The sequence below is a fragment of the Daucus carota genome, chromosome 9 (assembly GCF_001625215.2).
Source record: "Daucus carota subsp. sativus chromosome 9, DH1 v3.0, whole genome shotgun sequence".
NCBI classification, from domain to species: domain Eukaryota; kingdom Viridiplantae; phylum Streptophyta; class Magnoliopsida; order Apiales; family Apiaceae; genus Daucus; species Daucus carota.
In genome coordinates this window covers 4,970,714-4,984,566 of record NC_030389.2, presented here as the reverse complement: position 1 = coordinate 4,984,566, position 13,853 = coordinate 4,970,714, and the positions used below count along the sequence as shown (strand labels likewise).

The following is a 13,853-nucleotide window of genomic DNA, read 5'->3' as shown; positions in this document are numbered from 1 at the left end:
ACCTCTTTTTGCCATTCCCAGTACCAGTTAAGGAGCTTCAATTAATCAATACGAGTAGCACATCCGTGCCGATATTCTTTGGCGGCCTCCCCTGCCTTGTTTTGCACTCTAATTACGTGCCACTTGTAGAGAAAAATCTCATCCTTCGAGAGTAGAAACATTCGTGCCCCAATTCTTTCTTGGTCTAAAACTTATTTTACACTTTTAAGTGCCATTTGTGGTGATTCAATTAATTATTAGGTAACAACAACATCATGATTATAGGAGATAGAGAAGGTATTCACGTACATAACTACTTCCCACCTATTCCAAGGGCTTCTTGTGCGGCCTTTCCATCTACCATTTCATACCTTTTGGCGCTAGTTGTTCAATAATAGTTTCCTGGGGTGGTGCTTCATCAACAACCCACTATGTGCCATAACACTCCCAGTGTGTCTCAATGTGTCTCATGCCCTAGGAAACTATTATTGAACAAGTGGCACAAGAGATAGAAAATGAAGCAGAGCAAGGCCACACAAGAAGCCCTTAAAGCTGGTGAGAAGAGGTTATGTGCACACCTTGTTTATCTCCCATGATCAGGATGTTGTTGTTGCCTATAGATCAATTGATGCACCACAAAAAGCCTTTAAAAGTATATAACAATTTACAAAGATACCTTGAAAGAATCAGGGCACGAACGTTTCCACTCCTTAAGGATAGGTTGTTTCTCTACAAGTGGCACTTAAAGTGCAAAAACAGGGCGGGGGAAGGCCACCAAAGAATCTAGGCACGGATGTTGCTACTCCGCAAGGATTAATTGAAACTCCACAAATGTTACTCGGAATTAAGGACGAAAGAAGGCAATAAAATGTCATAGAAGAAGCCATAATAACATAGATTGTGGAAAGAAACAAGGAACAAGTCTTTAGTTATTTATTTAAAGAAACATATAGTATGGTGTACCTCATTGATGCAATAATTGTTAAGTTTTAGTAGTTCAAATCTAATATATGGTCTTAGGTGTTTAGTCTCATTTCATTTTATTCTATTAGTCTGGTTTAGTCATTCCTTGTTCTAGTAAGGGTTTGAATTGAGTTTATTTTATCCTTTTAAATAATTAAATATGTTCTTTGAAAAATAACCTCGGATTATTCATATTATATTTTAAGATTGTATTAATTTAAAAGTGGGAACTTCATGATTAAGGTTTGGAACATGTTTAAAATTTAAACATTTAATTATTTGAATTATATGATATAATGAGTTAAGTGTAAAAATGATGCATTCACTAGAAAAAATAAGGATGTGATTATTGATTTGAAATACAAAACACTATTCCTTGACAAAAGTTCTTTTCTTGAGGGATTTCTTGGAAAAAGATAAAACTACTTTTTAGGACAAAGGTGGAAGCAATTGTGAATGAGCTATCAGGAAAATTCTCATGCAAAATAAAAATTAAAATGGAAAAACAACATATTTGTGTTAGTTAATATGATCAGTATGTTTTTGCTGGATGTGATACAGTAATGTACTTTTTTCTTATAAGAGTAACACATTCAAACAGACTTTTGGATTCATTTCTTTTTCTACTGTAACTCCCTAATTCTTCCATGAACCTCTTTACATTTTGTAAGCCAACAAGAAATTCAATAAAGACATTATTCTATATTTGTTTGGGGATGGGTAAAGGGTGATCCACATCCTTCATAGAGCAGTTTCTTCATTACTTTTCTGCATTTATAGTTTAAGAATAGTAATCGATGGAATATGATAGGAGGCATTGAGGTTACAATGATTTATTAGAAATTTTATTACATATTTGACATAAATTAATAACAAATATGGGCGTTAACATACAGGAATAAAGGATATTTTATAGCAACTTCATGAATGAGACTATAGCAAAATATAAATTCAAGATTTAAATAAGACTTAAGATGGAAACATGATTACAATGCATGAGCCTCACTATTATTGAAACTTGACAAGGAAATAAAAAAATGTCGAGAATAACATAATAGATAAAAACAAATAAACTAAAAATAATCAAAAAAATAATCACTGATATATGATACATGCTAACACAATTCCAATAACATAGTACATCAAAAATCAAGTAAACATTAGAATAGGCATAGTAAGTGTATATACCATCTGGTTAGCCACAGTATTCACGCCAGAAAGTTTAATTCCACAAACAAGTCCTCCTGAAAATCATGTATATAAGCATAACAATCAATTAGACATATCATTTGCTAAAAAAAATCGATATTATTTGTCCATCTTCTTTGTCCAATACAAATATTATACAAGTTTCAATGTTAATATTTATTAGGCCACACAATTTTCATGATTTACGATGCAAATTATGTTGACTTTAAATGAAAACTTACTAGTATTTTTGTATAACCAATGCATGACAATGATAAAAACATGTCACATCTAATATTTCTTAATATGTATGAGTTGTGTAAAGTGGACTATTAAAATGAGAAGGAGGGAGTATATGTTAAGTGGGTTGGAAGGAGAAGAACACATCTATGCATTATAAATATTACATAATGTAATATCATATAATCATGAACGCTATCACTTTCTCTCATAATTAGCACTTTCTCTCATAATTAGTATAATTCCAACCCACTAAAATCATGTATAAAAACAAATCAACTAGTTAAAAACGAAGAGTTATTGAAAAAACATCAATAAAAGACTTATATAACAACCATCTTTTGGAGAATTTCACCCTCTAATATGAAACAATAACCATATTTATAGAAAAGTAAAACCAAGTCAAATCCATACTAATAAGATGATATACATCACAAGATAGATAAAATAATCTTACCTTCCTTATTGAAACGGTGAGCCATTGCTTCAAATTTATTTTGAAAGGAGGCTCTGCACAAATCCTTCTTATTATTATTGGTTTCGCTGCCTTCTAATATGAAGTACAAACCTAATGAAGGGTGTTGTATTCTCCGCCCAAGTTTTAAAATATTGATTTTATTAGACCACAACTAATATCTAGAGTCAATATGCCTGGTTTGACGGCCCTTCTAATATGAGATACAAACCCTAATAAAGGGTGTTATGTTCTCGGCCCAAGGTAGATTTTATTGGGCCACAACTAATATCTCGAGTCAATAAGCCTTATTCATGTATACTAGGTCTAGGTGATATATTTGATATATCCAAGCTGGACGGACCAATGATTTACCGTTTCAAAGATTTGAAGTCAGCCACACGGAACTTTAGCGAAAGCTCCAAAATAGGAGAAGGAGGTTCCGGAGATGTGTACAAGGTGATCTTAATTTTACAATAAAGCTTCCTAATGTGATATCAATACTCTACAGTACTAAGATTCTTGTTGATGCTAATAATTAGGGCATAATAAAGAATGGAGATGTAGTTGCTGTAAAGAAACTTTCTATAGTGGCAGGCCAAGGGAAGGCAGATTTCGAAAGTGAACTTAAGCTTATAAGTATTGTTAATCATCGCAATATCATCCGTCTGTTGGGCTATGCTGTCAGAGGATCAGAGCTACTTCTTGTGTGCGAATACATGGCAAACGGAAGCCTTGATAAATTCCTATATGCCGAGTTCCCTAACACTAAGTTAGTTATCAGTTGTAGTAACATTTCAGGTGGTATACGATAAATTATTTAGAGATTATTACTATTATCAGGTGAAAAACAGGGGTGTCTCAGCTGGAAACAACGTGTTTCTGTAATTCTTGGGATAGCTAAGGGCCTTGTGTATCTGCATGAACAATCTCATTTACGTATAGTACACCGAGATATAAAGTCGAGCAACATTCTACTTGATAGTAATTTTCAACCCAAAATTGCAGATTTTGGGCTGGCAAGACTAATGCATTACGATCAAAGTCATCTTAGCACTAGATTTGGTGGAACTTTGTAAGTCAACCAGCAATCACTTTCATTTTTTTTACTCTATTAACTGTTTCAAAATTAGATTCTATGTGCTATTCTTCGTACGTAAAATCATCAGTTTCATGTTTAACTGCCCAAATAAACAGGGGCTACATAGCACCGGAGTATGTTATTCATGGACAATTGTCTGAAAAAGTTGATACCTACAGTTTTGGTATTGTAGTCCTTAAAATTATAAGTGGCCGAAGAGGCGCCAATCTAAAGAAGGAGCCCGCGGGCTCATCTTCCCTCCTTGAACATGCAAGTAAAATCTTACATTGCACAGTAAATTCAATTTTTTCTGCATATGCTAACTTTGATTTTCATAATATCACAGACCTGGAATCTGTTCGACAGAGGCGCACATTTGGATTTGGTCGATAAAAGTCTAGATCCCGACAATATGATAATGATGATGTTAAAAAGATCATAGAGATTGCTCTGATGTGCACTCAGTCACCAAGTTCCGCGAGGCCAACTATGTCTCATGTAGTTGTTTTGCTTACAAATGATCTTCCCATGAAGCAAAATCCACCAGGCAAACCCATCTTCTGGTAATTAGTTGTCCTCCATGCTAGATTAGTGCTGTTCTGAGTTGAGCAAGTGCGGGAGAATCATAATTATGATAAAATCTGAATGTATGTTCTCGTGGATAAATTATTCCCCAGACAAAATACTTATAAACTTTGGTCTCAAGAACTTATAAATAATCTTGGACGAGTAAGCAGTTTGTGGAGAGCTAGTATGATGTGTACATTTACTTTTTAAATTTATTATTATTATTATTATTATTATTATTATTATTATTATTATTATTATTATTATTATTATTATTATTATTCCCCATCGTATAATTATTTCCAAGACAAAATCTTGATTACTATGAAATCTGGATGTATGTTCTCATGGAAGCGACTGGTCGTGTTGTATGTGCCAATTGTCATTTAGCTATAAGCCTGTGGATATTGAAGTTATTCCCAAGACAAAATACTGAACATTGGTCTCAAAAATAAATTTCTATAAAATAAAATTGTGGACTTGTCATTTGAAAGTCAAATTTGAAAGGAAAGTGTTTCATGCACAATATTGGATACAAAATCTTTCATAAAATGAGATGTGTTAAGTTTTGATGAGAATACTGTATTCACATAAATAGAACCAATTAAAACATCTCACTTCAAGCTTCATCTCATTTCATTTGGCTCACTTAGGGATGGGAACGGGGCACTTAGGTATCAGGGAGCCCGCCCCCTTTTCCCGAATTCGATACCGATTTCCGAACCCTCCCCGAACAACATTTGTTGTAATACTTGGGATGGCGAGGGGCCTTGCATATCTGCAACAACAGTCTCATTTGCGCATAGTACATCGTGACGAGCAACATTTTACATGATAGTGATTTTGAACCCAAAATTGCAAATTTTGGAATGGCAAGACTAATGCGTGATGATCGAAGTCATCTTAGTACTAGATTTGCTCGGACTTTGTAAGTCAACCAGCAATCACTTAAGTTTTACTTTAACTTCATGTACTTTTAAAAATCAGATTTTATCTAGTATTATTACTCTGTAAAATTCATCATTTTCATGCTAAAGTACCCGAATAAACAGGGGCTACACAGCACCAGAGTACGCCATCCATGGACACTTGTCTGAGAAAGTTGATACCTACGGTTTTGGCATTGTAGTCCTTGAAATTGTAGGCGGTCGAAGGTGCACCAATTCGAAGACAGAGGCCGTTTCATGTTCCCTCCTTGAACATTTAAGAATTTCTTACATTACATTGCTTCTATTTGCCTGTGAAGATTGTCAATCTAACTCAACCTTTTACCGTATATGGCAGACATGGAATTTGTTCAAAAGTGACAGCGCATTTGAATTTGGTCGATAAAACTTTAGACCCCGATACTTGGCACTCTTGTTGGAGTTGTTCATATACAGTCTCTGCAAAATCAAGATAATGCTTCGGTGCTTATTTGTTATTCTAAAATCTTTTGAATAATTTATTAACAATTTGCCCCATAAGAATATATGCTCGTATTTGTTATTCTAAAATCTTATTTGATGCCTGACAAGAGATAATTCTTTGCGGATGCCCTTAATATAAAACTATTTTCCGACGACCTATCTACATGAGAAGGAAATAACTCTTATTATTCCATAAGTATATCAAAAGAAGAAATTAAATATGTTATTCTTTATAAAGCATATTTCTAGAAACAATTTTCTTTTGCTTATACGCACTATGTTTAACAATTAATTATTTAGACAATAACTGTATTTAAAATAAATATTTAGCAATATTGCATGAACTCACTGAACTTCACACTTGTCTGTAGGCTCCTCTCTATATAAAGACATAGAGTCTCCTTTAACATTCACTGTCAGCAATTTGATATGTGGATATTCGGATGCAAAGGCAACTCTGGCTTTTCTGCTCGTTCCACAGCTGAAGAAGTAACACAAGGGATCGACGGAGCTGGTCTCACTGCCATTGTTACTGGTATTTTTATCGTCTCACTTAGATTTAACCTTTCAAGTTACAGTACAATTTTTAGCTTTTAATTTTACATTTGTGATATAATTTCAGGAGCATCAAATGGTATTGGGACAGAGACCACGCGTGTTCTAGCTTTACGTGGTGTGCACGTTGTTATGGCAGTGAGGAATGTTGCTTCTGGTACAAGAGTTAAGGAAGAAATACTAAAGGGGATCCCCAGAGGTAGACTCACTGTTATGGAAATTGATCTCAATTCACTGGCATCTGTACGAAAATTTTCCAGAGAGTATATTGCCTCGGGTCTTCCCTTAAACATCCTAATGTAAGAACTACTAAAAACTGCTATATTACTTATTTATCTAAAATTCTGGAGATAACTTATAAGCTAATTTTCATGTTCTAAAAGAAACAACGCAGGAGTCATGGCACCTCCATTCACTCTTTCGAAAGATAATATTGAGCAACAGTTCGCAGTTAACCATTTGGGTAAAGCCACTCTCTCTGTCAGCTATAAAATTTATTCATTGTAAAATTGGTCTCAGATCTGTAAATGAGGTATCACCTTTTTCAGGTCCATTTCTTTTAACCAATCTTTTGCTCGAGACAATGAAAAGCACTGCACATAAAACCCAAAAGGAAGGGAGAATAGTTAATGTATCATCAGCACTCCACCAGAACGGGTACAAAGAAGGGATTCGTTTTGACAAAATCAACGACAAAGCAAGGTTAGTATGTTATATACTCAAGAAATACAGTAATAAATACTTTACTCTCTCTGGCTTGTTAACAAAATATCATGTCCTTGTATTTTTAACTAATTTCACAATACGATTCTAGCTACAATGGCAATGCTGCCTATGGACAATCAAAGCTTTGCAACCTATTGCACACTAATGAGCTTGCAAGGCGATTCAAGGTAACCATTGTCTTTATTTGTCTTCGAACTTCAGATTTTTAATTAATCACAATTTTCTTGAAACTCTACTAACTGCAAATCTGCGAGATAGGAACTTGTTCTAGGCCGAACATAAATTCAATATATAATGAATTAAATCAAGAGCTTATTACACTTTGTAACCCCACACTTTGGCTGATTAGCAAATCAGACCCCACACTTTGAAACGTGACAGTTTGTAACCCTGAGTTTGATTTAGCTTTCGGTTTGTAACCCTAGCCCACACATCCGTTAAAAACAACCGTTAACTTTAACTGTTTGAGAGGTAACAGTGTGTATATTAGTTTGTAACAGCTACTTGACCTCTCAAAATTTATGTATTATATTTTAAAATTATTTCTGAACACACACAACAATATATATTAAATTACAAATAATTTTTAAAATATGTACTTATTTTAAAATTTTAAAATAAGTTACATCATTTATGTAAAATTAAATAAATTTTCGGATTCTAAATCTAAATACGTATTTTAAAAATTATTTTAAATTGTTTTACATCGTTGTGTGTGTTCAGAAATAATTTCCAAATATGATACATAAATTTTAAGGGGTCACGTGGAGTAAAGTAGCTGTTAGGAACTAATATATACACTGTACCTCTCAAAGAGTTAAAGTTAACGGCTGTTTTTAACGGATGTGTGGGCCAGGGTTACAAACCGAAAGCTAAATGAAACTTATGGTTACAAACTGTCATGTTTCAAAGTGTGGGGTCTGACTTGCTAATCAGCCAAAGTGTGGGGTTACAAAGTGCAATAAGCTCTTAAATCAATTGTATTTAGATTTAGGTGTCTTCATATCCCTATAATCGTGTTAGTAATTCCTAAGACATATAATCCAAGTGAGTTTTTACAAAGGCCGAATTCAATTTTAAATGCACTGCAACATTTAATTTTGTTTGTTATTGTGTGATCAGAGGGAAGGAGTAAATATAACTGCAAACTCGCTTCACCCTGGAATCATTGCAACCAACTTAACGAATAACCTTGGCCTTACCGGTTGTAAGTACTCAACAATCCTTTTTGCCTTGCTTTCTAAATTCTCCATCAGCATTTTTGTCACCTTGTATTTCTTGAGTACTAATTGCTACTTCAATTGTTGATCACAGGGGTGCTTAATACTTTTGGAAAGTATCTTCTCAAAAATGTTCCGCAGGTAATTCCCTTTTTATGTATCATGTTCGTGCTTGACACTTCTTTTGTACTTTGTTCAACATTTTACGTGGGAGAGGTAAAATTTCAGAAAACTACAGCCAGATCGATGTAAAGTGTATATTTTTCGGATTTTTTTCCACAGGGAGCTGCAACGACATGCTACGTGGCACTGCATCCTCAAGTGAAAGGGCAGAGTGGTGAATACTTCATGGACAGCAACAAAGCTGAAGCCAATGCTACAAGTTCCCTGGCCAAGGACGCAGTATTAGCTAGCAAACTGTGGGATTTCAGCTTGACCTTGACAAATGGGAAGTAAATAAGCCTTGGACATATATGCAACTCCCAGTTAAATAATATTGCAACTCCAAGAGACCAAAGAAATTATAATACCTTCAACTCTGCTCTCTGTAGTTTGTAAAATTTGCAACTTTCAAGCTGATGGTAGAAAAAGTGTGTAACTGCTTTTATTACAATAACTTCACTGAAATATAATGGTGTTGATCAAGGCATCTACTTTATCTACCTGATCCAAGTCTTAGAACATAATTCAAAAGAATTTATATTAAGATTTGATTAAATATTAATGACCAATTGATTATTTTTTTAAAAGATTTAATTCTTATAATATTTTTATATATTATAAGTGGGTAGTAGAAATAATATATAATTTTACATATATTTATAAGCATTTTTAATATTAATAACATTTATTAATAATAGTTTGACCTTAATTTTTTAATTAATTATAAATTATATGGTGAAGGTATAAACTTTGTAACGTATTGGAAGTTCAAGTCCCACAATCCAGATTAATATTTATAATTATAAAATTCGATACGCTTTTGATATACAATTATATTGTAACCTTGATAATTTTGCAAAAGATAATTCTTGATTATATATATTTAAATCTAACATATATTACTACAATCAAATTAAAATATTTTTGTTCAAATATATCAACTTTTTTTTTTAACGTAGGAACCCACAGCCGCTATCCTTCGGGTGGGCACTGGGTAAACCCACGAGCTCGCGGTCGAACCTGTGACCAAGAGGATCCAAGTCCCCTTTTTAACCAGCTGAACCAACCCTTGTGACCAATTGAATTAGACTTTTAAATAAACTCTTAAATCAAAATATAAATATAAAAAATATGATCATTAAAGTTTTTACATATAGTTAGAGATTTTGGACAAAATTAGAGGTTTGAGGTGTTTTAGAGGTTTTACTATTAAAAGCCGCTAATATTAATGTTTGGTAGTTAGCGGATTGAAATAGAGTTTTGATCCAAAAGGCTAATTTTGAAAAAGTTACTTTGAGGAGTTTTTTGGGTTAGATGTTTTGGTTTGTGTCAGAAAAAACTAATCAATCAGCTATATACCAAACAGTTTTACAAGAAATAACTAATTCAATCCGTTGGTCAAAACATTTATCTTAGTTCGTTAATCAAAACATTTAATTCAATCTGCTAACATCTAACCGCTAATTCCTACACGGGGCCTTGGTGTCTCTAAAAAATGTTTAATAATCTCTCTGTTTTTTTTATATGACGCTTTGACTTTTGACACACACTTTTAAGTGCTTTGACCGGATAGTTAAAAATTTTATTTTTTAAAATTTCTTTTTCTAAATAATAATATATAATCAAAATTTTTAAAACATTTTTAAGTGCATTTCTTGGGTGTATTTATATGTTGAAGATGAAGATTATGCAAGAAAGCATCACTCATGGTTGCAAATTTTAGCAAGTTGTCGTAAAAACACTGAAATTCTATTGTCTGAGCTGATTAAATAACCTATACAACATACCGCAGAGTTTCTCAAAAAGACATTCAGCTCTATTTGAGTAAAGTGTTTCTCTATAAACAAATAAAAGTATAGTACCAATTCTATACTGAAAGGACTTGGACGCCCTTGCAGTTTCTTCCATCCATGGTCACTTTCGCCCGCAGACCTCTTCCATTTTGGATTTACAGAGGGAAGGGGAAAAGAAATAGAAGAAATTTAAACTTATCAGCACCTGTTGTGAATGGGGTCTGAACCTCTTCTAACTCTTCTTTCGTTTGACTGATATGGATCAAACATCATTGAAGGACTAGGTGCCATGTTCATATTCTCATGCAGTTCTTGAACATCTGCACCCTTTAGAACACGCGAATTTCTGAGAGTGGTCTACGCTTCTAAGTCCAGAAACTTGTCCTAATTGAGTACACAGAAGCCCGACAAAAATAAGAAAGATGACCACTCTGCAAGCAGGAAATTTCATATCTGATATTTCTACCCTACAAGAACAAGATTGAATATGAGTGAGTTATTCTCTTGTTCAAGAAAACATGATGAGAATAAGTGGCATCCTTGTCTGGAATGACTCTTTGTTATGCCCTGTCCCTGTACATATAAGCCAATGTTTTATCTTTTATGGGATTTGCGAAACTAAAGGCATAAAGCATTTAGAGGGTCCCAAAACATCTAGTGAGCTACAGATTCACTTAATCATAAGCCTGTCATAGAAGCAATATAAGGCTGTTTTAGAAGACTCTGACAAATTTGATTGTTTGAATGAAAAGGCTAGTTGGAACACAACTCTAGGGAAGCCAAGAATCTTTATTCTGCTTCCCCACAACTCTATGATCTGCATTTCCTTTTTAACCAAACAATGATCCATCCATAATCTTTAGACTCCCGACTGCCTCGTCAGATGCTTTTATGCTTGCGTGTACTTGCTCCTAATCATAACCTTCCAAATTAAGGTTAATCAAATGATGAATTGATTTAACCACTCGTTAAGGATACTTTTCTCTTCTTAATCTTATCGGTAGTTTCCTTATAAGTTCATTATTATCATCATGCTTTTATATATATAAAAGTTATGTTTGATAAGATGGTCAAATGTCTGCTTGCTATCTGCTACCTGGTGGATGCCTCTCCATTAATAAAAAGAGTCAAGTTGTGCACACTAAACGGTAGAATTAGTATAGTTTTGGGAGGAGTATCATAAGCTAATTATCATAATGATTATAATTTTTAATGCACGATTAGTCTAATGGGTCCAGGTTCCTGGCATACGTATGTTAGTAGTATACATTCAGTGGAAAAAGCGCTCGACAACTTAACCCTAAGTTTTTGATGTCTATACAAGGGTGCTACAGTATCATTCAGCGAAAAATTGCTTCATCCAAAGGTTTTTGCACATCTAGCGCTTTTTTCCGTTGGATGTATGCTAGTATCATTCGTATATTCTGGACCAGCTGTCTAGTTTATTTTGTGGCTGATAAAATCTGACATGGAATTGCTTTGCTGCCAGAATGAGGCAGGCAAAGTTGAGATTGCTACAGCTGCAAGAAAGCCAGATAAAGTATAGGAACCTCTTTTAAAAATAAACAAACCAAGAATTTGCTTTACAATATACTCTACCTTACCTTAGAATTCCAAGCTCTCCCCTCTATAAAACAATACCAAAAATCTCAGTCCTGGCTTGCCTGGTTTCTTGTGCTTAATGGGTTTTTTCTTCATGCTTTTGTTTGATCCAACTTTGGTTTGTGAAGCTCCTGGCATTCAATTTAAATTTCTTATTTGCAAACACCATTGTTCTTTTATGTATTGGCCATCACCCACCAGCACTTCTTTTTATTTCTTCACTTAAGAACCAAGACCTTCTTTTTCTTTTCTTTACTACTTTACTTTGGTTATCATTTTAATTGTTTGCGAAATTAGTTCCAAATTTATATGAAACTTATTTTTGTTACAGAAGAAAATGCATTAAGAATTCTTTGTTTATTTTAGACAGATACTCAGATATATGGACTGGTCTTGGTCCAGGTCAGATGGCCAAGAAACTGAATACAAATATTATGGTTCCTGCTTTATAGCAACGTTAAAAGCAAAAGAAACAAATGACCTGTTGCTTTGGGAAATCATCGTCACTCTCAATTATCACCTTTAAAACTACAACTGCCCTGTATTTTTAAACTTCAGTTGCTCCGTATTTATCTCCCCTAGCCATCTAAATTCTTTCACAATTTAATAATAATGACGAACGAATTGATGGCGGGGTGTAAATCGATCCAGACTATCCGGTGTCTCAGCTTAAATCCAGTGACCTTGGAATTCTATAATTTTGAAAAATTGTCGTTTCTAGAAAGGTTTATTATGTTATTAACATGAAAGCTTATTCAAACATCAATACCTTAATAGTCAGATTTTAGAGAAAGGTAGTCGGATTTGCCAGTACTAAAGGCCCTGCTGGGAAAATAACAGTGCTGGAACCGTTATTCAGTATCATTTTTCTTGAGTTCTTGTTGTTTCTGTGGTTTTCCTTTTTACTTTTTCGTGTAAAATAAATCTTAGGGCATTTACAATCTTAAAATAAAATAGAAGAATTTTGATTCTTTCATTACATTTGATTAATGAAATACAATTACAGCGAGAAAATTAAGCGCAGAAACATGATCCCCATATGATATTTAGTAACACTCGAAACCGTTTGGAACTTCCCTTCCACAATTATTGAGAACCAAGCTTAGTGCCACAGGAACATTTAGGTCAATACCCAAAATGTTGGCCCTAATGGCAGTGCAGAGACAGAGGGCGGCCTCGAGATCAACAAGGCCTTGGATGAGACTGCAACATGGAAGCGTTGGAGGAGATCCTACCACAACATCAACCAAGTTAAGCACATTCGCACATACTCCTAATTTAAGCGCATCTTGTGGGCATTTTTTGTTGTAATACGCTGGAGTTGAGATGGGAGTACGAGGAGCTGGTATGGTGGGAGTAGGAAGTGGCTTTGGTATAACAGGGCTCGGGCTAGTGTCACATGCACTGACCAGGATAAAGAAGAGGAGAGTAACCGAGAGAAACAGGGCAACTGCAACATTGTTCTTGGCATCCATTTTTACGTAATGACTAAAATTGCTAATGGTTTTTGCTGATTGTGGGTGTTGTAGCTATTACAGAACACATACTTATATACAGGGTTCTGACAAGGCAGGAAGATCTCGGGAGCTTGGCTATCATACTCGAAAAACATCCTAGCACGTCTATATATTTTGCATGCATTAAAATATTGTTCCCTGATATTGTGATCATCAAATCTTTTCAATGGTTGCTTATCGATCAATCATTAGAAGCCTAAATTTGTAATTAAAAATATGGATCGCGCTATAGGTTGGCGTTTGGGTTTGTTACAAGTATTGAAGAAGCACAAGAATCCACATGTTCCTCCTCGTTCTTAAACTATCGATTCTGCTACTTTTATATTCCCTAAGATTTTGTATAATAACAGACAGCTATATTTCTCGGGACGTGCTGACCTTACCTTTCTGTAAGAGC

At 34.2% G+C, this 13,853-nt stretch overlaps 2 protein-coding genes and 1 long non-coding RNA gene across 3 annotated transcripts; 2 read left to right on the top strand and 1 right to left on the bottom strand.

The window, feature by feature from the left end:
• Nucleotides 1-3,144: 3,144 nt before the first annotated feature.
• Nucleotides 3,145-4,714, top strand: LOC108201121 (uncharacterized). The gene is made up of 4 exons (XR_010287238.1): nucleotides 3,145-3,283; nucleotides 3,367-3,899; nucleotides 4,022-4,175; nucleotides 4,252-4,714. It is a non-coding gene; the product is annotated as an uncharacterized LOC108201121 (long non-coding RNA).
• A 1,544-nt stretch (nucleotides 4,715-6,258) lies between these two features.
• On the top strand, nucleotides 6,259-9,088 carry LOC108201969 (short-chain dehydrogenase TIC 32, chloroplastic). Its single transcript, XM_017370317.2, has 8 exons — nucleotides 6,259-6,416; nucleotides 6,504-6,735; nucleotides 6,820-6,899; nucleotides 6,985-7,138; nucleotides 7,251-7,329; nucleotides 8,285-8,369; nucleotides 8,477-8,523; nucleotides 8,665-9,088. The coding sequence occupies exons 1-8, from the start codon at nucleotides 6,311-6,313 to the stop codon at nucleotides 8,836-8,838; spliced, it is 957 nt and encodes a 318-aa protein (XP_017225806.1). The 5' UTR covers nucleotides 6,259-6,310; the 3' UTR covers nucleotides 8,839-9,088.
• Nucleotides 9,089-12,985: 3,897 nt separating this feature from the next.
• On the bottom strand, nucleotides 12,986-13,414 carry LOC108201120 (14 kDa proline-rich protein DC2.15-like). The gene has a single exon (XM_017369423.2). The coding sequence runs from the start codon at nucleotides 13,412-13,414 to the stop codon at nucleotides 12,986-12,988; it is 429 nt and encodes a 142-aa protein (XP_017224912.1).
• Between the last annotated feature and the right edge of the window lie 439 nt (nucleotides 13,415-13,853).

Excerpts from the sequence above, each read along its gene's own strand:
- LOC108201969 (XM_017370317.2), top strand. The coding sequence starts at position 6,311 with ATGTGGATATTCGGATGCAAAGGCAACTCTGGCTTTTCTGCTCGTTCC. Across the intron at positions 6,900-6,984 it reads GTTCGCAGTTAACCATTTGG|GTCCATTTCTTTTAACCAAT; the intron begins GTAAAGCCACTC and ends CACCTTTTTCAG. Across the intron at positions 7,139-7,250 it reads AAAATCAACGACAAAGCAAG|CTACAATGGCAATGCTGCCT; the intron begins GTTAGTATGTTA and ends ATACGATTCTAG.
- LOC108201120 (XM_017369423.2), bottom strand. The coding sequence starts at position 13,414 with ATGGATGCCAAGAACAATGTTGCAGTTGCCCTGTTTCTCTCGGTTACT.